Source organism: Balaenoptera borealis (genome assembly GCF_965194805.1).
Source record: "Balaenoptera borealis genome assembly, chromosome: 20".
Taxonomy (NCBI): domain Eukaryota; kingdom Metazoa; phylum Chordata; class Mammalia; order Artiodactyla; family Balaenopteridae; genus Balaenoptera; species Balaenoptera borealis.
The window spans coordinates 21478063-21499831 of record NC_138879.1 but is presented as its reverse complement, the minus strand read 5'-3'; the positions used below and the strand labels follow the sequence as shown (position 1 = coordinate 21499831).

The 21769-nt window shown below is 49.8% G+C and overlaps 1 protein-coding gene across 5 annotated transcripts; it reads left to right on the top strand.

Annotated features, from left to right (window-relative positions):
* The first annotated feature begins 1227 nt into the window (after window positions 1-1227).
* MEOX1 (mesenchyme homeobox 1) lies at window positions 1228-19964 on the top strand. Of its 5 annotated transcripts, none has more exons than XM_082371539.1 (4): window positions 1941-2004; window positions 2492-2819; window positions 16813-16985; window positions 18157-19964. In XM_082371539.1, exons 2-4 carry the CDS (start codon window positions 2696-2698, stop codon window positions 18277-18279), a joined length of 420 nt encoding a protein of 139 aa, XP_082227665.1. In that variant the 5' UTR covers window positions 1941-2004; window positions 2492-2695; the 3' UTR covers window positions 18280-19964. The 5 variants fall into 5 exon arrangements, with proteins under 5 accessions (XP_082227666.1, XP_082227665.1, XP_082227663.1 ...); XM_082371537.1 differs by having other exon boundaries at window positions 1943-2004; window positions 2303-2819; XM_082371538.1 differs by having other exon boundaries at window positions 1946-2081.
* Window positions 19965-21769: the final 1805 nt, after the last annotated feature.

Genomic DNA, 21769 nt, shown 5'->3' with positions numbered 1-21769 from the left:
TACCTACTTCGCACTTCACATAAACGATTTCATTTCAAATTCTCCAGCGTCTGTGGGGCGGGCATTCTGATGCAGTGGGGCCAGGCTGCCTGTGTTTGAATCCTGGATCCTCCACTTCCCAGCTGTGTGACCTTGTGCAGTTTACGTAGTCTCTCTGTGCTTCAGAATCCTCTTCTGAAAGATGGAGAAGGTGAGGAAAGCTCTTGCCTCCGAGGGCTTCTGTAGGTGTCCACTGGGGAATGTGTGTGAGGTGCTAAGATCAGGGGATGAATGGCAGCTTTAACTACCATCCCAGGTGAGGAAATGGAAGCTCAGAGAGGTGAGGTGACTTGCCCCAGGGCACACAGCTGGGAAGTGGCAAACTCCAGATTTGAACTCAGGCTTGTCTAACCCCAAAGTCCGCGCTCCTTCTTCCTCTGCATCAAACTGCTCCAGACTGGACAGCCAGAGACCTAAGGGCAATTCCTGCTTCTGCCATTTCTTAGCTGTGTGATTCTGAGCAGCTCACATCATCTGTCTGAGCCTCGGTTTCTTCATTTGTAAAATGTGGAGCATAATTCTTACTTTACCCATGATAGGAGAGTTGTGAGGTTCAGAGGAGGGATGTGTGTGCAACAGGTAAGTCCTGGACAAAGCGGAGAGGTGAGTCTGGTTTGTGGCTATGACCCCATCTCCTCTGCCAGCCAGCAACACCCTGGCCACCTGTTCTGGAAGACAGGATGCCTATTTCATGAAGAACGTGTGTGCAGCCTCCAGTCTGCAGAACTGAGACCTGTGGCCCCTTCTGGGGGAACCCTGGGCATCTTTGCAACAAGCCAGCGGGGACATTGTTCTTCTGGTCCATTCCCATTTCAATCCCAATCCTGCTGCACTGGGCCATGGAAATACGCAGTAGGAGAGGAGCTCTGGCCACATGTGCTTGGAAAGTCATCCTCCAAGAAATTATATTAACCCTCCAGAGAGGCCAGCAAGGTCATGGGGATTGAGTAGACTGATTGCCTAGTTGAAATGGCAATGGGTCCTCCTGTGATGGGCACCAGCCCGGAAGATCATGCAACCGTTTGCTGAAGAGAACTCCTTTGGGAATGAGAATCCCCTAATTCCTATTTTCATGCCCAGATTCCATGGAAACCTTGGCCTCTGGGGGTGGGGAAGGGGAAGCAGGTGGGTGAAGTTTAGGGGACCAGAGAGCAGGTGGGGGAGGCCTGGAGAAACTTCAAGGAACTTATCTAAGTGTCTTTCCTTTGCCGTGGAGAAAAATGACTTGAAACGCCTCTAGAGAAGAGTGTGGCTAATTGGCATGTAAGTTGGGGGTTAAAGAGCGGAAGGAAGAATCTGATTGTTTTTTTAAGTTACTGAGAAAGTGAGAATGTCACTTTGGGCCGAGAGAAATAATTTTTTTCTGGGGTGTGTCTTTCTTTCTACTACAGACCATAGTGGGCCGCTGAGACTTGCAAAAAAAGATTTCTTTTAATCCACCTTCCTTTTTGCAAGCAGCAGTAGAAGGGCCTTTAAATCAAATGCAATCAGCAAACTTGTCTCTTGCGCTTATTCCCCGCTTCACTCCCTGGAATTTGGCACTTGATGGATTCTGGATATGACTTAAGTCTTTTTCCAAATCCAAGACTTGGGGAATTTTGTTAACAGTGCAATAAAATAACTTCATAGTGTTACAGGAGAAACATTAAAGAAATTGTGTGTGTGCTGCTCTCTTTCCTTAAAAAAAAAAAAAAAAAAACAGACAATGTTTCTTTAAAAGACTCCATCTGCAAATCCCATTAGATGTGCATATAAGGTTTCTGATGATTAATAGTTGCCTGCTCGGGTTTTGGTTGGAGGGGATCGTGTGTGTGCTGGTTAACCCCTCCCTCTCCTCTCTCACATTTCACTTCAGAAATCTGTCACTCTCTCCCCACCGCAGGATTTAAAAGTGTGTCTCAGCAGCCCTGGACCAGCTCTTTGCAGGCATTTGCTGCGGGCTCCAAGACAAGCACTCATCAGCTGGTGCGTCTGGGCTGGGACAGTGAAAATGTTTAGTGTCATCGGCGACAAATACACGTACAGGGGACCCCGCTAGGCAGGTTGGTGTGTCGGAGGGGGGGACCAGGAAGCCAGGAACGAAGTCCAACATAGGTGCGGGCACACGTATGTGTGGCCAGACACATGTGTGCGTAACTGTAAGGAACAACTTTAGCTTTGGTTTTTGTTTTGGTTCCTGAGGTGAATTTTCTGTTGAACCTTTTTCCCTCCTGTTAAAAAAAAATTTTTTTTTTTGCATTTTTAACACTTTGAATATAAAAAGTGTAAGACTCCAGCCTTTGAAAGGACTGAGGCGTGCATCAGACAGCAGATGGATCCAGTGGCCAGCAGCTGCATGAGGGGCCCCCATCCCCCGGCCCCGGTCTGGGGATGCCTTCGAAACCCTCACTCAGAAGGCAGTGGGGCCTCAGGCCTCCCCCACTACCCGCCAACCCCGTTCTCCTTCCACCAGAAACCAGACTTCCCAGCGACAGCAACAGCAGCGTACCCTGACTTCTCGGCCTCCTGCTTGGCGGCTACCCCACACAGCCTACCCCGGGAGGAGCGCGGCTTCACTGAGCAGCACCCCGCCTTCCCACAACCCCCCGATTGGCACTTCCCTGTCTCGGAGGCCCGGCATAGGCTCAACCCGGGCCCAGCAGGGGGCTCCAAGGAGATGGGGGCCAGCAGCCCAGGCCTGGTGGACATCACGGGAGGCCCAGGCGAGGACTACGAGGTCCTTGGGAGCACTGCCAATGGGACGGAGAAGAAGTCAACCAGGCGGAAAAAGGAGAGTTCAGGTAAGTGGCTGAGGAACAGTTGACCATTCCTTTGCTGTGTGACCTTGAGGAGGTTGCTTGCCCTCTCTGAGCCTAGGCATCCTGACCATGAATGCGAAACAATAAGATCTAATCTACCCAAAGGCAGGAGACTTAGAACAGTTACCTTTGGGGTTGCTTCTACTCAGAGTTCTAGGAGTCTCTGGTGACGGGGGCTATGTCTGTGTCCTCAGCTCTCCTGGGTCCCAGGAAGGATGTGCCGGCAAGAGAATGAAACAGGATCCACAAAGATTTGCAGGACATGTGGGACGGAGCCTCTGGGTACAGGCTGGCAAGGGCTGGAGAGGGGCTTTCCTGAACCAGGCTGCCTCTGGGTCACGCTTCTCCCCACCATGCCCCAGCCAGCTCCAAATGGTCCCAGAGCCCCAGGGCTTGCTCCCCAGGGGAGTCAGCTGAGACCAAGGCTCGGAGGGCTAGGACCAAGGCTGGGACCTCGGGCAGTCAAGTAGAACCAGGACTCCGTGTCTCCAGGAATCTAGAGGGAGAGAAGCAGACATAGCACAGGGACGCAAGAGGCAGACACTAAGATTTGGGGCAGACCGCCCATGAGGTATCGCCCTCTGCAGCTGAGCTGTGCCCAGGCCAAGGGGCAGCTCAGCATGCTAAGGTCTGGGTGACCCCCCAAAAGGCCACTCCTCTGAGGAGGCCTCCTGAGGGATCGCCAGTCTTGGAGAAAGTCAGGGAGGCAGGCAGCAAAGGGCAAGCACTGGACCTCAGAATGCAGGTAAAGCCCTGTTCGGCGCTGGAGCAGCAGAGGCCAGATGATGGAGCTGACCTGCTTGTTCAGACCCCAGCTAAAGTCCATCTCCTCCTGGTTGGGGGGACCTGTTGTTTCCTCATTTCCCTGTGGGACCTCCCCCCTCAACAGCCTCTCTCACTGCCTATTCACCTTTTGTCTGGTTCCCTGTCCCCACCTTGCCCGGAACAAGACAGTGCCCTTGCCTCCTGCCCCCACTGCCCCACTATGTCCTCCTGACGGCCACCCTTGGGGCACATCTGTCTGTCTGAACCTACAGAAGACCTTTCATGGGGCTAACAAGGGGCAGGCAGCAAATGAGAGGACCGACTAACCAACGAGAACACTCTCTGCTTTGCTTTACGAAGCACTTTCAAAGTAGCACAGATTTCCCGATCATCTTTTTTTTTGCCAAGCATTGGCAGAGCTCCTGGGACTTCAGGGATGAATAAGGTGGTCTCACCCCCAAAGAGTTCAGACTGAGAGGGAGGAGAAGCCAGCAGATACCTGTCTGGCAGTGGATGTGCTATGATCTAGGGGGTTCGAGGTGCTGCAGGAAACATACGATAACTCTTTTGAGTCCCACAAGTTTTCGAGTTTGGTACAGCAGGTCTTATCAGTGACTTGATTCTTTACATGTGGAAAAGGAGAGACTGAAAAGTCTGAGGGGATCTCTGCTAGCATGGAGTCAAAACAGAGTGACCCACTCATCTCAATGTACCCAGGACTTTTCTGGTTTTAGCATTGAAAGTCTAGTGTCCCCGGGACAGTTGGTCACCCTAGAAGAAAGCTCAAACCCCAGACTTCAGACCCCGAATCCCACACCCTTCAGTAGATCTCAAGCAGAATCCTCATTGTGAAATATCTGGTCTCCATGCTTGAAGAAGCCCCTCATTGTGTTCACAGTGGATGATAAAAACCGCAGCCTTCCTGGCTGCTAAATAGAAGGGCCCTTTAAATCCCCAGCCAGTTAAACCCGGAACTATTCCTAAGCCTGGATGGAGATCTGCAGAGAATGGGGCACTTTCTGCTTCTCCTCTCCAATGAGCTGTCAGCCACTTGGCTCTGCGCCTAGTTGAAGAGCTCTCCCCTCCTTGGCGCCTGCCACCGTAGCTCCTCCATCTCTGCCCACATCCACCTTGGCTGCATCCAGCCACTTTCCAGGGAACTGTGAGCCAAGAGCGTTGGGAAGGCATGGGCAAAGCCAAGGGCTGGGCTTAGGCAAGCTCATTCCATGTTTCAGCAAGACCCAAATGCACCATCTTTCCTTTTGGCGAGTGGCCCATGGATGGCGCTGCTCACTTGCCAAGCAGCTGGCCACGCCAGAGCACCCTCTACATAGGGTCAGCCTCTGGTGGGGGGAGGTTCCCCGCCAGGAGGGAGCCTGGGCTCTCCCTCGAGGTCCCCTCAGAAGCAGCAGCAGGAGCAGCAATTGCACAAAACAGGGCACAGCAAGCTGACTCTCATTCATTCTCTGGGGTTCCAGACCCTCTCTGGTCAGCATGGAAAGCTTTATTGCACGGCTGCTTGCATCTTCCTTCAGAATTTAACTGAAGGGGAAGGAGGCAGGAAAGATCAGTTTTGTAAGAGCCTAAAGAAAAGGGAAAGCGATGGGCAAGGCACACAACCAACTCCAGGAGTCTGGAGTTCAGTTCACAAGAGACAAACCCACGAGGACCCCCGCCCCACCGTACCAATCCTGAGCCACTGGTTGGATTCTCTATTTTAAATTTTGACATCCTGCTCATTGTGGATTTTTGTATTAATTTTGATTTTTTAAAACTTTGCGTTAAAATATTCTTTCTCTTGATGACTGAGGTTTTTGGCACCCCTTGCATTTTGCACTCATCGTGTCTCACGCACCCCACCCTGGCCCCTGCTAAGCCATCTCTGGAAGGTTAACCAGCGTTGCTCAGAAGTGTGTTTTCCATCATGCTTCACAATCAGGCAGTCAGGTTGCAGGGTCGGCACTGCCACTTTTGGCTGCTTGACTTTGGGAAAGGTCTTAAATTCTTGGAGCCTCTGTTTCCCCAGCTGTAAAATGAGACTCTAACAATATCACTCTCCATATGGAGTCACTGTGAAGGTTAAGTTCTGTGATCTGTGGGATTAACACTGTGCCTGGCACATGAGTTCGATAAATAGCAGCTATGAATGGTATTAGGCCCATATTTCCAGAACCAGTCTTCAGCACATAGAATCTGATAAATAGCCCTATGTTATGGGGGACAGTGGAATTGAATATTTCAAATACGCTGTCTCAGAAATTCCTGAGTCTGGGGTATAAGATGTGGGAATTTCTCGCAATCATTGTTGGTCCTGAAATCCAGTTGCCATTAATTAGGAGCCTGGAGCTCAGAGATCTGCCAGCGAGGCTGGGGTAGGGAGGTGAGTCATGCCTGGTAAACGTGTCCCATACTGGCTGGCCTGGCCAGGGGGGTCCGGTAACAGAGAGTTACTGAAAGTTTGTTTCAAAAGGAACGTTCTCTGCTCTCTCCTCTTCTTCCTCTGCCAGCCCCAGCTGCTCCCCCATCACTCCCCATTACTGGAAGTGGAGCTGATTTGCTCAAGGAAATGGTCAGGAAAGCAGGGGTCCTCGGCTCCCACCCTGAGACTTTCTCTTGGTTCACAGCACAAAACTGATTTAGGAGACAGCTGTGATATTAACTCATCCCAACGACTCCCGCCCTGGGGCCAGGGAGTGTTAAAGACCCCTGCTGGCAAGGACAGCTGCAAGGCCACTCTTGTTTGCCCCCAATCTGTCGTTGCTACCGTGGTCGTCTTTAATTTATGGGAATGAAGGATTTCGCGGTGATTTCCTGACGGGGTTCAAGGGAAGGTCGCGCGTGATCAGCCCGGCTACAGGTGAATCTGATCGCCCGCCTGGGAGAGTCGCGGTGCCCCAGATCAGCGCCACTCACCAACACTCTGACATACTCACTCTGCCTTCATCAGACTCGCTTTGCCCCATCCTCCTGCAGCTCCAACACGCATGCCTCCCAGGGCTCCTCCTTCCCCGATTTCTCCCCTGCAAGATCTGATGTCCACCTCCCCCTGCCCAGCTCACGAGCACTCTCAATTTCCCCTGAGGTTGAAAAATCCTCCACAGATTGGCCTCTTTCCCTGCTTATTTCCCCCTACAGGCCACCCTTCCCACCTCCATCTCCACTCACCTTGCCACGAAACCATACCAGTTTACTTGTCTTGCAAAGGCAGCCCACTTTTTCTCCCCATGCCCCCGCCCCCCACATTTGCTCAGTTCTTCGCCTTGCCTCAAACACCCTTCTCTTCCCGGGCTCTTCTGCCTACTTATTTTAACATCCAGCTTGAAAGCCACCTACTCCAAGGACCCTCCCTTTCTTTCCTTCCTCCCTTCCTTCCTTCCTTCCTTCCATCCTTCTTTCCTTTATGACTTCACTTGTACCTACCATCATTTCAGCGAAAGTTACAGTTTAGAAGTTTCAAACTATAGTATCGCTAGAACCTGTGCTGATTTTATAAATACAGCTTATAACTTCATAAAGGAGCTCCCCTGAGATTTCTTACCTTTGAACATCTTGCATTCGAAATCTGCTTTTTTAAAAATTGTGGTCAAGAACACATAATGTAAGATTTACCATCATAACCATTTTTGAGTGTGCAGTTCGGAAGCATTAACTATATGCATATTGTTGCGCAACAGATCTCTAGAACTTTTTCATCTTATAAAAGGAAAACTCTATATCCGTTGAAAAACAAGTCCCCTTTACCCTCTCCCCACGGGCCCTGGCAACCAGCATTCTACCCTCCGGTTTCTAAAAATTTGATTACTTTAGATACCTCATGTAAGTGGAATCAAGCAGTATCTGTCTTTTTGTGACTGGTTTAGCTCACTTAGCACGATGTCCTCAAGGCTCATCCATGTTGTAGCATATGATAGGATTTCTTTATTTTTTAAGGCTGAATAATATTCTATTGTATGTGTGTGCACATTTTCTTCATCCATTCATCTGTCAGTGGACACTCGGGTTGCTTCCACCTCTTGGCTATTATGAATAATTCTGCAATGAATATGGGTGTGCAAATATCTCTTCGAGATCCTGCTTTGAATTCTTTTGGATATATAACCAGAAGTAGGACTGCTGGATCAGGTGGTAATTCCATTCTTAATTTTTTGAGGAACCTCTATACTGTTTTCCATGGCAGCTGTACTATTTCACAATCCCACCAACAGTGCACAGAGTTCCAAATTCTCCTTTCTCCACATCCTTGCCAACACTTGTTATTTCCTAGGGTTTTTTTGATAGTAGTCATGCTAGTAGGTATGAGGTGATAACTTCATTGTGGTTTTGATTTGTATTTCCCTAATGACTGGTGATGTTGAGCATCTTTTCATATACTTATTGGCCATTTGTATATCTTCTTTGGAGAAATGTCTATTCAAGTTCTCTGTCCAGGTTTAAATTGGACTGTTTGATTTTTGTTGTTGACTTGTAGGAGTTCTTTATATATTCTGGATATTAATCCCTTATCAGACATATGGCCCACAAATATTTTCTCCCATTCCTTAGGTTGCCTTTTTATTCTGTTGATTGTTTCCTTTGCTACACAGAAATTTTTAAGTTTGACGTAGTTTTGTCTATTTTTGCTTTTGTTGACTATGCTTTTGGTGTCATATCCAAGAAATCATCACCAAATCCAATGTCATGAAGCTTTCCCTCCATGTTTTCTTCTAGGAGTTTTCTAGGTCTTACATTTTTAGGTCTTTAATGCATTTCGAGTTAATTTTTACATATGGTGTAAGGTAAGGATCCAACTTTATTCTTTTGCCTGTGGAGATCCAGTTTTCCCAGCACCATTTGTTGAAGACTGTGCCTTCCCCACTGTGTAGCCTTGGCACCTTTGTTGAAGATCATTTGACCATCTACGTGAGGGCTTACTTCTGGGCTCTCTATTCTGTTCCATTGATCTAAGTGTCTGTTTTTGTGCCAGTACCATAATGATTTGATTACTGTATCTTTGTAATATGTTTTGAAATCAGGAAGCCTGAGGCCTCCAGCTTTGTTTTTCTTTCTCAAGGTTGTTTTGGCTATTCAGGGTTCTTTGAGACCCCATGTGAATTTTTGGATGATTTTTTTTTCTATTCTTGCAAAAAAATGCCATTGGGATTTTGATAGGGATTGCATTGAATCTGAAGATCACTTTGGGTAGTATGGACATTTTAACAATATTAAGTCTTTCAATCCATGAACACAGGATGTCTTTCCATTTATTTGTGCCTTTAATTTCTTTCAGCAATGTTTTGTAATTTTCATTGTACAAGTCTTTTGCCTCCTTAGTTCAGTTTATTCCTACGTATCTTATCCTTTTTGATGCTATTATAAATGGAATTGTTTTCTTAATTTCCCTTTTGGATTGTTCATTGTTCATGTATAGAAACACAGATGATTTGTGCATGCTGATTCTGTAAACTGCAACCTTGCTGAATTTATTTATTAGTTCTAAGAGGCTTTTGTGGAATCTTTAGGGTTTTCCACATACAAGATTATTTCATCTATAAACAGAGATTACTTTACTTCTTCCTTTCTGATTTAGATGCCTTTTATTTCTTTTTCTTGCCTGAGTGCTCTGGCTAGGACTTCCAGTATTATATTGAATAGAAATGGTGACAGTGGGCATCCTTTCCCTAGTTTCTGATATTAGAGTAAACTGTTTCAGTTTTTCACCACTGAGTATGATGTTAGCTATGGGCTTTTCATATATGGCCTTTCTTATATTGAGATAATTTCCTTCTACTCTTAGTTTGTTGAGTGTCCAAGAATCCTTTCATGACCTCTCTCCCCTCACACATGGAGCATACCTTGCTGACATCTCCATCTTAGAATCAAACCACAGTTGGCCTGTATCCAGAGTTCTAGATGCATATGGCTGCCTTTTTCCTTAAAATTGAAGTGTCTAGAGGGCCGGAATGCTATCTGATTCACCTGCACAGTCTCCCTAGCACCTACTGAAACATTTGTACACAGGAGAAGCTCATTCAATGTCTGGCCAATAGCCTCTAGTGCAGCCTGGCATTCACTCATTCATTTTCTCACTTTCTCTCTGAGAGTGGCTCCACCGCCTGGCATGAGGGTTTTCACCATGCGTGATGTGCTTCTGTAAAATGCATCAGGATTTTTACAGTCTCACTCACAAAAAAGTGTGCAGAGAGCCAGACTTCAGTCATAAAACCAGCCCAGGGTCAGGGTGAGTGCTGGGTCAGAAAGATGTGTAAATATCCACATGCAGGCTGGACTTGCAGGAATCCGCTACAGGGGACCGGGGTTGCATCCCAAGTACTCCCATGGCTGGAGCTGCTGTGGCTGAGCAACAAAGGGGACCCACCACAGCCAGGCAGTTAGGGGGGCTCACGGCTGGGCAACGAGAGGGCCCAGCTGCCACATGGACAAGTGACTGTGCTCTCCAGTCTAGAGGAAATGGCACCTTCGTCTGATTTGCAGAGCCATCCCTATGGCCTTGCATCAGCCTTGCCAAGCACCCCCCAGTGGCCTTGCTCCCTCTCTCTCCTCAGTGATAAGCGCGGCTATGGGGAGTTGGGGGCATCTTAGTTTGCTTGGGCTGCCATAACAAATACCAAAAACTGGGTAGCTTAAACAACAGACATTTATTTTCCCACAGTTCTGGAAGCTGGAAGTCAAAGATCAAGATGCTGGCAGGTTTGGTTTCTGCCGAGGCTTCTCTCTTTGGCTGGCAGACAGCCACCTTTTTGTCGTGTCTTCACATGGCCTTTCCTCTGTGCGTGCACATCCCTGTGGCTCTCTGTGTGTCCTAATCTCTTCTTATGAAGACACTAGACAGACTGGATTAGGGCTTACCCTAACTGCCTCATTTTAATTTAATCCCCTCTTGAAAGACCCTATCTCAAAATACAGTCACATTCAGAAGTACTGGGGGTTAGAATTTCAACATATTAATTGGTGGGGGGGACACGGTTCAGCCCATAAACAGAGGGTACAGGGACAAGGTTCTAGCAGTGGGACAAATGCTCCAGTCCCGGGTCCGTTGGCCGCTAGAGCTTGTCCATTCAGACAGAGCGCTGCTTCTGGCCACAGGCAGATCCCCGCATTCTTCTCTTACTCCCATCAAGAGAGAAGAAAAAAAGTGGAGACTGTTTTACGAATGAATCTCTAAAGAAGCAGCCTGTTTGACAGAGGAGGAAGGAAAGGAGGTAATAACAAAATAAATGGACAACCTCAGTGAGTGTCACCTGGGTCACAAACGTGACGCCGAGTATCAGGCTGAGTGATCTCAGATCCACACTCACCCCTTTCTGAGGGGCAGGACTCGAGGCCCCTGCAGACCCCTGGGGCCAGCTTCCCCAGTGCCCACTCCGCTCACGGAATCAGGGTGCCCTGGCCTCTGGCCAGGATTCCTCTCGCAGTCCCCACCCCCTTTCCAGCCTCTTCTATGTCATGTTTTCCTTGAACTCAGTGGAGAAGCGGTGTGAGCAATGGGCCCTGGGTGACAGCTGAGGGTGACATCTGGAACTGATAAACACAAACAAAGCCCAGCGCGGCTCACGCCTGCCCCAACAGTCTCAGAAACTTGCCTGCTGCTCCAGCCTCTCATTTCCACCGCCCCCGTGCCCCCTCCACTTCTCTGCTCCCCTCTTCCATGGCCCCCACACCCCATCTCCTCACCAAGTCCATTCCACTCTCCCTCATCACTGCCCACCCTCGCCCAGCCCCCGCCACCTGGGACTCTCAGCAAAGACGACTCTAGCCCCAGGTATTCCCATCCCTGAATCCCCCAGCCCCACTGCTGGGCTCCTCAAAGAGGCTGGGAGCCTCACCAGGTCTCTTCAGGCCCCCATGGGAGAGAGAAAGGGCCCAGACATTGAGGTGGGTCGGAGCCCAGAGAGAAAGTCAAGACAGTCCCAGGAAGCCAGGGAGGTCTGGATGCAAACGCCCATCTGGTCTTGGGACTGGCTCCGTCCAGGTCTTGTCTATTTTCAGGGCTTTGACTCCTCCCTCTGAAGTTGAAAGTATCAAAACTAATGAGCACATTAAAGGTCTGGTCTGTAGCCCAGGAAGCTGTAGACCCCATTTTCAGAGGATTTGCCAAGGGGAGTCCCAGGGAGGCAGACCTGGACCCAGACCCAGACGCCATCCCTGGAGCGAGCACAGCTCCATACTCATCACCGCTGCAGTGCAGTGACATAGCCTGAACTGGTCCCAGGGGACTTCTGGCAAGCCATTCAGTCTCTGGGTCTTAATTTCCTCGTCTGTTCCATGGGCTAATGTGTACCTCACCTACCTCACAGGATAATTAAGAGGATCCAGTAGGAAGCAGCCTAACAGTCAGGAAATAGCTTCCTATCAAGGAAATCTGGGTTCTCAGCCCAATTCTGCTGCTAACTTGCTGTGTGTCTTTAGGCAAGTTTCTTACCTTCTCTAGGCTCACCTGTAAGAGGTAAAGGCCAAATCAGATCATCTCTAAGTCCCCTTCCAGGTCTACTATTCTATGATTCTGTAGTACAGAGGAAAGCCCAAAAGCAGTTTATCTCTGGGGGAAAGAAATCCACTGTCAATTGTCAATTGCAAAGTGCTACTTGAATATGGGGCTTGTGGCTGTCTATCTGGTCCTGGATAGAAATTTATGTTAAATGGCTGTGAGAGTTGGGGAGTAGGAATACAGGACTCCAAAAAGGCATGTTCCCCAAGGTCTCTCTGAACCTCCCCGTAGTTCCGATAAAGCTGTCTGCTAACTTTAAGAAGGTCTGCCAAACGTGACAGCTATTTATGAAATAATTTACCTCGGATAGTGTAAAAGCTCATGGTGGAAACCGCAATCACACACACATCCTGTTTGCATTTCTCTGGGCGCTCTGGACCATTCCATCATGGCCCTGCTCCCTCTGAGGGTGTGCAGAGGGTGAGGCGGGGCCGGAGGGCTCCTCCTTAACCACAGAGGCAGCCAGCTGAGCACCGGCCTCCTCCCTCTGCAGTCCTGGAAGAGGCACCCGCTGGCCCTGAGGAAGAATCAGGACCAGGAGGGCTGACGTGGATCGTCACACTGATCAGTTCTAGTTACTGTGCCTGGAAGCAATAGAGACACAGATTCAAGTACAGATGTGCAAAAGTAGTGGAGAAAGGAAAACAGTTAAAAGGCCAGACATTGAAAAGGCATCCCTTTCACACAGCTCTGGAGACGTGGCACCTTGAGATGCACTGTGTTTTATCTCCGCCTGTGTCATCTCTCCAACATCATCTCCAGTAGAACCTCTTCTGATGGTTCTCCAAAAAGAGCCTCAGCTGTGTGCCAGGCACCGTGCTAAGTGTTAACACACGTTACCCGTCTCGTTTTACCTTCTCAGAAACCTTCTGATCACAGCGGGTGAGGCTATTCTGTTTTACAAATGGGGAAACTGAAGTTCAGAGAACTTAAGGGACTTGCCCGAGGTCAGAGAGCCCTTTCTTGGAGCCAGCTAAGGCTCAGGCTCTCCAACAGGTCCTCAGAAATCTCTGCAAACACAACGCCCTTCCACGCAGCTCCAGGCTTGGGCAGCTGCGCATGTCAGAGGGAGAGAGAAATTCCCCAGCATAGCCCTGATCGCTGGGCTGAGGACCTTGGGAAGGCTGCGGAGGGCCTTGGGACAGAATACACAACACACAGTTCCTTCCTTCTGACTGAAGGGTGTAACCTGGGGCCAAGACAAGAATCTTTGAAACTGGAAGGGACCTCAGATTCCAGGCCGGGGTTTCTCAACAGAAGAGGGAGTAGGGAGAGAAGAGAGTGCCAGGGTGGCGCATTGGAAAAGAACTCTGACAACAGCTCGCCCAGGGAATGAAGGCCCAGCCCAATCCCATACTTCTACCCGTGGGGAAACTGAGGCCAGAGAGGGGAGGGAGGCTCCCCAACAAAGGGATCAAACCACCTTGGGGATAGTATGCATAGGAACTGTGCATGTGAGCCAGCAGAATGGACACTCCCTGGCCAGAAACGGTATAAAAGTACTTATCATTTTTCTTTGTCTTTTCCTATCTGGATGAAAACGTTACCTTTTTTTATACTATTGCAGAACAAAGAGAACCATAACTTCCACTTTCGTTTTCATAGCTAACTTGCCATACTTCTGGCCCCTTTGTCATTTCTAACAGTGATGAAAATTCTTTCCCCTCTGGGAAGCTGATGAGGGACAAGGGTTCTCCCAGTGCCAGATGCCACCCCCTTTAGTGGGTGTTGCCCCGAGGTTCACACAGGGGCTCAGACACTCAGTTCCCAGCCCAGGCTCCTTTGTCCTATTTCTTCTTTCCCATCCTGAGGCCCCAGTGCCTAAATCAGGATACTAAGAGGTGAGAGAGGAGATGGTCAGCTGCCCCCATAACCAGTCCAAGACCAGCTCCAAAGGGCTCCTCCCTTTATCTCCCCTCTTCTCTCTAGGAAGGATTATGTGCAGGACTCTGTGTGTGTGTGTGTGTGTGTGGCGGTGGGGGGGTGGGGGTGGGGGTGGTATTTGTGGGGTTTCCATAGGGCACCTGTGCACACCTAAGCAGGCCTGGGAGAAGGGGAGGGTTGGTGTGGGCATCAACCCAGGGCCCCCAGGAGCCCTGGAGGTGGAGACGAGCAGAGCTGCGATGGTCCAGGTCCAGCCGCCAGCCAGCCGACGCAAGATGGAGAACCTGACGCCAGAGTTGATGGCCAAGGCTCTAGTCAGGTGGATCTGGATTTGAATCTCGGTTCTGCCGCCCAAAAGCTGCCTGGCACACTGGGCAAGTTCCCGGGCCTCTCTGAGGCTGCTTCTGCCTCTATCTACTGAGAAGGATTTAGCAAACATTTAGCAAGGACCTCCTAAGTGCCAGGTACAGTAGCAAGTGAGAAAAAGCAGTTACATCCCTGGGGAGAGAGCACTATTAATCAAATTATCACACAAATCCACATGATAAAGCTAAAGGGATAATAATACTACCTACTCCTACATGTGTTGTATGGGGAGGATTAAAGCAGTGACTGCATCGTACGTAGCACGTGGAAGTCTTTAAGAAACGGTAGCTGCTATTACCCCAGCGCCTCAGATGGCATCTCAAGGAATTGAAGAATCGGAAGAATACTTTATATTTGTCCAGAGCTTTAAAGTTTTAAAAGCATTTTCCACACACAGCAGCTTGTCCAAGCTTCCCAAAACCTCTGGGAGGTAGATTTCTGGATGAGAAGCCCAGAGGGGTTAAGCGACTTCCTCAGAGGCTCCAGTAAGAAGATCCAGGATTCAAACCTCGCGGCAAGCCCTCTGGGTTTGACACCCCCGATGCTGCGAAAGGGAAGGGCTGGGAAATACTGAGCCCCAGGACAGGAGCGGATGGGAAACAATCCAGGTTTCCCAGCCTCGCTCTGGGCGCGCGGGCGAGGATGTGCTCCGGAATGGGCGTCCCTCCGCGGCGTGACCGTGACCGCCCCTCCCTCCCAAGCTTGCGCCAGCCAAGGCTGAAAACTCCTGGGGGACCCCAGCCAGGCGGCGCGTCCTTCCCCTCCAGCCCCGGCTCCGCTTCCGGAGGGGTCTGGGCAGACAGCCCGGCAGGAGAACTCGCCCCCTTCCTTCCCGCCCCCCGGGCGCGCCCGGCAGGCGGCCCACCCGGATCCGGCACGGGCAGCCGAGCATCGGGGCTGCGGGGACCCCCGGCGGCGGCCCCTCCTCCGCCTCCTCTGCTTCCCGGGGGACGCGGGGAGGGGGCGGGCGGCTCCCCCTTCTATCCGGCTCCCGGAGGCGTGGCGCGGGGGCGGAGGACGCGCAGACAGAAGTACAAGGGGAACTGCGTGGAAAGCGCTAGAAAGAACCGGCGGGCTGACGTTCCCATCGGGAACGTGGGGTGCACGAGGGGGCTCCACATCCCCATCCCGCTCGGCAATCTGGCTGCTTGGCCGGGTTCCCTGTCTGTGCAACAAGGGCAATGAAGTGAAAGACTTCTAACTTTTAGAGCCCTGCGTAAAACGTGCTTCCTGGATGGAGCCCTTCCCCGGCCACGTGGCACGCTTTGGTAGTTCATTGTGTAGGTGTGTCGGTCTCCTTCCTGTGCACTTCTCCATCCACCACCGCCCCTTCCCCTGTTCAGATCACGATACAGTCCTTTCTGGGTGCACAGCACTTTACAGTTTGTAAAGCCTTCCTACATATATTTCATTGGAACACTGTGTGAGTCAAACTGCCTGAGTTGGATTCCTGTCCCCACCACTCACTGGCCAGATGAACTGGATGAACTTGGACAACTTGCTTCACTTCTCTGTGCTTAGTTTTCTGGTCTATAAAATGGGTCTCATCCTAGAACTCGCCAGGCTGAATTACTGTGAGGATTAAGTGTCTGATGCATGTAAGGTGCTTGATTCCTGTACCCCTGTTACCAGCTGTGGTTGAGCCCCTGCCCTGTTGAACTCAGAGCCTCCTTCTTAAATGAACTTTCCAGACCTGGCCCCTCCTGGTGTCAAAGGGTTGGGGGAGAGGGGGAGAAACTTAAGGCAGCACTTCTCAATTTACATGTGCACACACCTCCCCTGGGGATCTTGCTGAAATGCGGACTCTGATTCAGTAGGTCTGAGGATGGAGTGAGGTGGAGATCCTGCAAGTCTGACAGCTCCCTGGCCACACTACTGCTGCCACCAGGCACCCGCTGAGTAGCCAGGTCTTAGAGCAGAGGTGTGTAACCTTGACCATGTGTCAGAATCATCTGCAAGGCTTGTTAAAACAGATCGCTGGAAAAAAAACAAAACAAAACAGATCTCTGGGCCCCACTCCCGGAGTTTCTGATTCAGCAGGTGTGTGGTGAGGACCAAGGATCTGCATCTCTAACAAGTTCCTAGGTGATGTTTCTGTCGCTGAGGACAGAGAACCTCAGTTTTAGAACATCCTGCCCCACAAACTTATAGCCACTGCTAATGTCAAGCTGGGGGTAGGTGGGGAGTGGGGTGGGGGTAGAGATCATTAAACAGCCAAGGGCAGCTTCTTGTGCTTTGGGAATTAAAAACAGTTGGGGTGGGGGAGGTGCGCCTGAGGTTGATATCCAAACATCTTTCCAGTTCTCTGGGGTAAAGACGCTAGAATGAATGATAAAGGGACACCGTGGGTTCTTTCTCAGCATCCTTTCAAAATAAGAGCGACAGGGAAAGGCTGCCCCGCTGCTTGAGGACAAAAGAAAGGGAACCAAGGCCCCTGCGGCTCACGTCTTCCTGTTTGGGGCCCTCTCTCCTCAGACAACCAGGAGAACCGAGGGAAGCCGGAGGGCAGCAGCAAGGCCCGCAAGGAGCGGACGGCCTTCACCAAGGAGCAGCTGCGGGAGCTCGAGGCCGAGTTTGCTCATCACAACTACCTGACCCGGCTCCGGAGATACGAGATCGCAGTAAACCTGGACCTCTCCGAGCGGCAGGTGCCCCTCCTCTTCTGGCCATGCCTCCTTTCCTGTGCTCTGTCATACCCCTCTCTTCCCCCGCTTCTCCCAGAACCTTCTTCGTCTTCTCCCTCTGCCCCAGTCCAGTGGTCCTCAACTCTGGCTGTACCTGACAATCACCTGCGGAAATTCTAATAACACCAGTGTCTGGGCTCCACCCCTAGAGATTGTTTTCATTGGTCTGAGGTGAAGTCCAGGCATCAGAATTCATCAAAGGTCCCCAAGGTGATTCTCACATGCAACCAGGGTTGAAACCTCTGATCTGGTTATCCCCAAACTTGAGTGTGCGGTGGAATCATCCAGGCCCTGTTTAAAATGCAGCTTCCGGAGCTCCACAGAGCGATTTTCCAGTAATAATGAGTGGGACCAGGGATCTGCATTTCTAGTAAGTTCTCCAGGTGATTTGGATTTGCAGCTGGTTCCTAGACACACTCTGAGAAAAACTTCCTAGCCCTTTGTTTTGGGCTTTCTCTCAGAGCATTCCACCCATACCCGTGCTCTGACGTGGAATAAAATATTATTATTATTATTATTATTATTGATTGCAGCTTTCAGTTGAGAAAGCATCTGCCAAAGTGCTGGATTTAGAATCAGAGGACTTAGATTCAGATCCTGCCTCTACCCCTTCGTAGCCCTGGGACCTCTGGGAAATGTCTTCTCCTGACCTCTCTTGGTCTCCATCTGTACAGCAGTGTCATAACCCCACCCTGCAGGTTTACCTGCAGGTAAATGCTGAAGCTCAGATGAGAAAATGTCCGGACCAGATCTATCTAAGCTGAAAAGTGCGTTATAAATGTGCCTAAGGGTGAGGCTGGTGATCCTGTGTTCCCAGATCCTTGGGTAACAGAAGCTAGAGGGAGAGGGTGTTGGCACAGGAGGGGAGGGGCTTGTGAAAGGGGGTGGGCCCAGTGTGACTTTTAGAACTGGTTCTTCTGTCAGGCTTTCTTTATCTGGAGACATAAGACAAGCCTCTGGGCAGATTGGTGGGTCTTCCCTTTCAATTCCTGGAGCCTTTGGAGGCGTGGGGAGGGGGAAGCCGAATTTCGAGCTGGGGGTCCCTGGAGCTGCACCCCAGGTAGCTTGAGCATCAATATGAGGAGGTGGTCACACCTGCCGTGAAGTGACCAGGCTCCTCTGCTTCCTTCATCAGGTCAAAGTGTGGTTCCAGAACCGAAGGATGAAGTGGAAGCGCGTGAAGGGGGGTCAGCCCATCTCCCCCCATGGGCAGGACCCCGAGGATGGGGACTCTGCCGCCTCTCCAAGTTCAGAGTGAAATTCTCCAGGGAGAAAAAAAAGACTGAGGACTGAGCCCCGTACCAACTACCCCCACCCCAATCCTACCTTCACCTTCTCCCACCCACCCAGGGCAGCGTCTCCACACCTCGCAGTGACTCTTGGATAGGAAGCTGCCCAGGGTTCCTGGGAGCCTTGAAGTTTCCCAGAAAGCTCTGTCCAGCATTGCTGTGTCTTAGCGGCCCCTTCCCCAGGGCCTTTGCTTCTCACATTTCTCATGGAGTCAGTCATACAGCAGCCAGAACGGACCCTAGTGAATCCGGGGAATAGCTCCAGGGACACTGTTTCTCGGGGTCTCAGCTGCCACTCATGAACACAGGTGCCCCCAAAGAAAGGAAAGGAGACCCACACACCCTAGACCACCCTTCCTTTCTGGGCTCTATATCTGAGGCTTTGGGGGACCTCAAAGGTCCCAAAACCCCAGGGAAAATCAGTGTGAGGAAGTTTGAGGACAGAAACTTAGCTGCTACAAATCAGAAGCCATCCCTGGATCCAAATTTGCTGGTGAAATGGGCAAGTTCATGAGCACTAGCTAGAAGCAGACAGTCAGGAGAACAGCCTGGTGTAGGTCTCTGTGGTCCCCACACAGGCCTTTCACGCTGGCTTGACTGGGTTATGAGAATGGACCCAGGACAGCACCTGCTTCTTCAAAATCAATTCAGGGATCAACTTCGGCCAATAGAATGTGAGCAAAATCAACCCAGGACTGTTGAGCAGGACCCCCAGAACACCGGAACAACTATTCCTTTTAAATCTATAATTTCTGGATTGAAAAACCTATCCAGATGCTCACATTATTGAAGTGAGGGCTGGAGAGGGTCCCCTATATTCTAAGAATGAAGCGATTGCTTCATGAAGCGATCATGAAGCAATTGAGGTAAAGGCTGCTGGGTGAGGACCTAGAAATGTGGAACCCTGGCATGAAAGTTTCTCCAGCTGCAAAGTCCTGTGCTTTCAAAGAACTCTGACCTCAAATAAGGACCCAAAAAAGTCCCCCTTTCTCCATGGGATGCATCTGTGGCCCTCCAATGTGTTCCACAAATACTATTATGACTGGAAGAGCTGCCACGTTTATGTGTGTGGACTGCCCAGATGCCCTGGGACTGTTGGCCAAACAAACTGGGGTGACTGACGCCTTGAGAGAGACCCCCTGCCTGCCTCAGTGCTCTGTCCCCCAAAACCAGCTGGTGTTGCAGAGGGAGGTCAGCAAGAGTTTGGAGCTCTTGTATGTAGATGTAATCATTCACGTGTAAAAAAAAAAAAACCCACCTCCCCATCCCCGAAAGGACAGACGCTGTGGAAAATGATTGCCAAATGGCTGGTTAGAGCATGTGTAATTTTTTCTAAAGCATACTTCATCTGTTTTCTTTAGATTACATCAAGTTAACTGTGTAAGGTCAATTCACTTAGTAAGAAAACTCTTCGAGAAATAAAATCAATAAGAAAAAGCCAGGCTCCTGGCAGAGCTTTTTCCTGGCAGAGCTAAGAACCACAGCTCTGTGCGCACTCCTCTGATGCTCATGTGATGATGGGCCAGACAAGGTCTAGAAGCAACGAAGAAATGGAAGAAATCCTCTGGACCAAGGTATCCCTTGGTTCCTCCAAAGGTGGCGGTGCAAATGTAATTGATGTAAAAGAAAAATAAAAATCCTGTCTTCCCTGCAACTGTAGAGTCTGCATTTCCCATTGAAAAATTTTAGCTTTCAGTTTCTCTAACCCATGGTTTATCAAATAGACAATGTTCTGTAAACAAAAGGTGAACTCTTCTGTTAATAAAGGAATCTTGACCATAAACTAACCAACCCTAATTTTTAAATTCAAAGTTTGAAGATTTTTGTTTTTCAGGGTACAACAATATACACCAACAGTAATAAAAAAATGACACAAGAAAAAATGTTCTCAATTCTGTGTCTTTTTAATTAAAAGAGATTTATCTCACCAAGATGTCAGCAATGGGCAAAAGAGGACTGGCTAGAGAGGAGGGGAGGGAGGGAACTCGGAGAAGAGACCTGGCCAGGATTTGGCATTGAGGCAGTCTGGGCCTGGTGTGGGCGGTGACCAGAAATGACATCATCAGGAGCTGGCAGAGGAAAGCAGACCCACCAAAATCAAGGTTCCAAAGGGAAGGTTCAGGTTCAAAGCCAAGCAGAGCAGACATCCTCAGGCACTCCAGCACTCCCTCCTAACTCAATTCCTGTGGCTTCGGAGGACATCAACCTCTCTTGGTTTTCTTGTGTGTCTAGAATGTTCCTTCTCTGTCTCCCAAGCAGACTTAATCTCCCTTTCGCAATGCTTTTGCCCACACTGCTGGTTCCCAAGTTTTCCACTTTCTGCCCACCACCCTTTTCTCCTTTTCTTGCCCTCCCCAGACAATCCCATCTACCTACATTTTTTTTATTGTGGTAAAATATACCCAATATAAAATTTTAACCATTTTTAGGTGTACAGTTCTGTGGCACTAAGTACTTTCACATTGTTGTGCAACCATTGCCACCATCCGTCTCCAGAACTTTTTCATCTTCCCAAACTGAACCGCAGTACCCATTAAATAATATCCCCACCTTCCCTCTTCCTTCCATCCACCTACATTTATAAAGGGTTTACTCTGTGTTGGGCACTGTTCTAAGTGCTTTACATGGACGGACTAAGTTAATTCTCTTAACAATCCTAAGAGGCAGTTCTGCTATTCCTGTCTTACAGATAAGGTAAGCAAAACAGAGAGAAGTTGAGTAAATCCCCAAGGTTTTATAGCTCATTAGTGGTTGTCATAGGTCATATGGTTGGGCCCAATTATTTTCTTTTCTCTCCACTAGATGAATACTGCTCCCTGACCATTGTCATATGCTGTACCTCCGGTGGAAGGAGTGTATGTCCCCACCTGATTGACTTCAGGCTTGTCCACGTGACCTGCTTCGGCCAATAGAATGTGAGCAAAAGCACCGAGTGCCCTGTCTATGCAGAAGTTTTAGAGTCATCTCATGGCTCTGCCATTGCTTTTCCTTCTGCACAAAGCTGGGCTGAGATGGGGGTTCCACCATTACCCTGGGTTCCAGAATGAGAAAGATGTGGAGCAAAGCCAAAGCTAGCTCCCGATTTTCACCTATGTCAGTGAGAATATAAAAGTTCGCTGTTGTAAGCCACTGGGATTTGGGAGTCATTTGTCACTGCTGCACCACTTCGTGGAAACTGACCACTCCAGTGATGACACTGACATTTGCATCCCGGCATTCTGGCACCAGACCAACGTTCCCCTACCCCTGATGTGGGAGCTTAAAGTTTCCTACTCTGCTGCCTACTGCCCTTTGCCACCTAAATGGCTACAGGCACGTCAAACTCAAAATATCTGAAGGGGAAACCTCCATTCCCCAGCTTAGGCTAGCTCCTCCACCTGCATTCTGAATCATCTATTTTAGTTGGCGACACCACAACCTACCCATTCACTCACGCTAGAAACCTGGGACACATCCTTG

Excerpts from the sequence above, each read along its gene's own strand:
- MEOX1 (XM_082371537.1), top strand. The coding sequence starts at position 2,351 with ATGGATCCAGTGGCCAGCAGCTGCATGAGGGGCCCCCATCCCCCGGCC. Across the intron at positions 2,820-16,812 it reads GCGGAAAAAGGAGAGTTCAG|ACAACCAGGAGAACCGAGGG; the intron begins GTAAGTGGCTGA and ends CTCTCTCCTCAG. Across the intron at positions 16,986-18,156 it reads TGGACCTCTCCGAGCGGCAG|GTCAAAGTGTGGTTCCAGAA; the intron begins GTGCCCCTCCTC and ends TTCCTTCATCAG.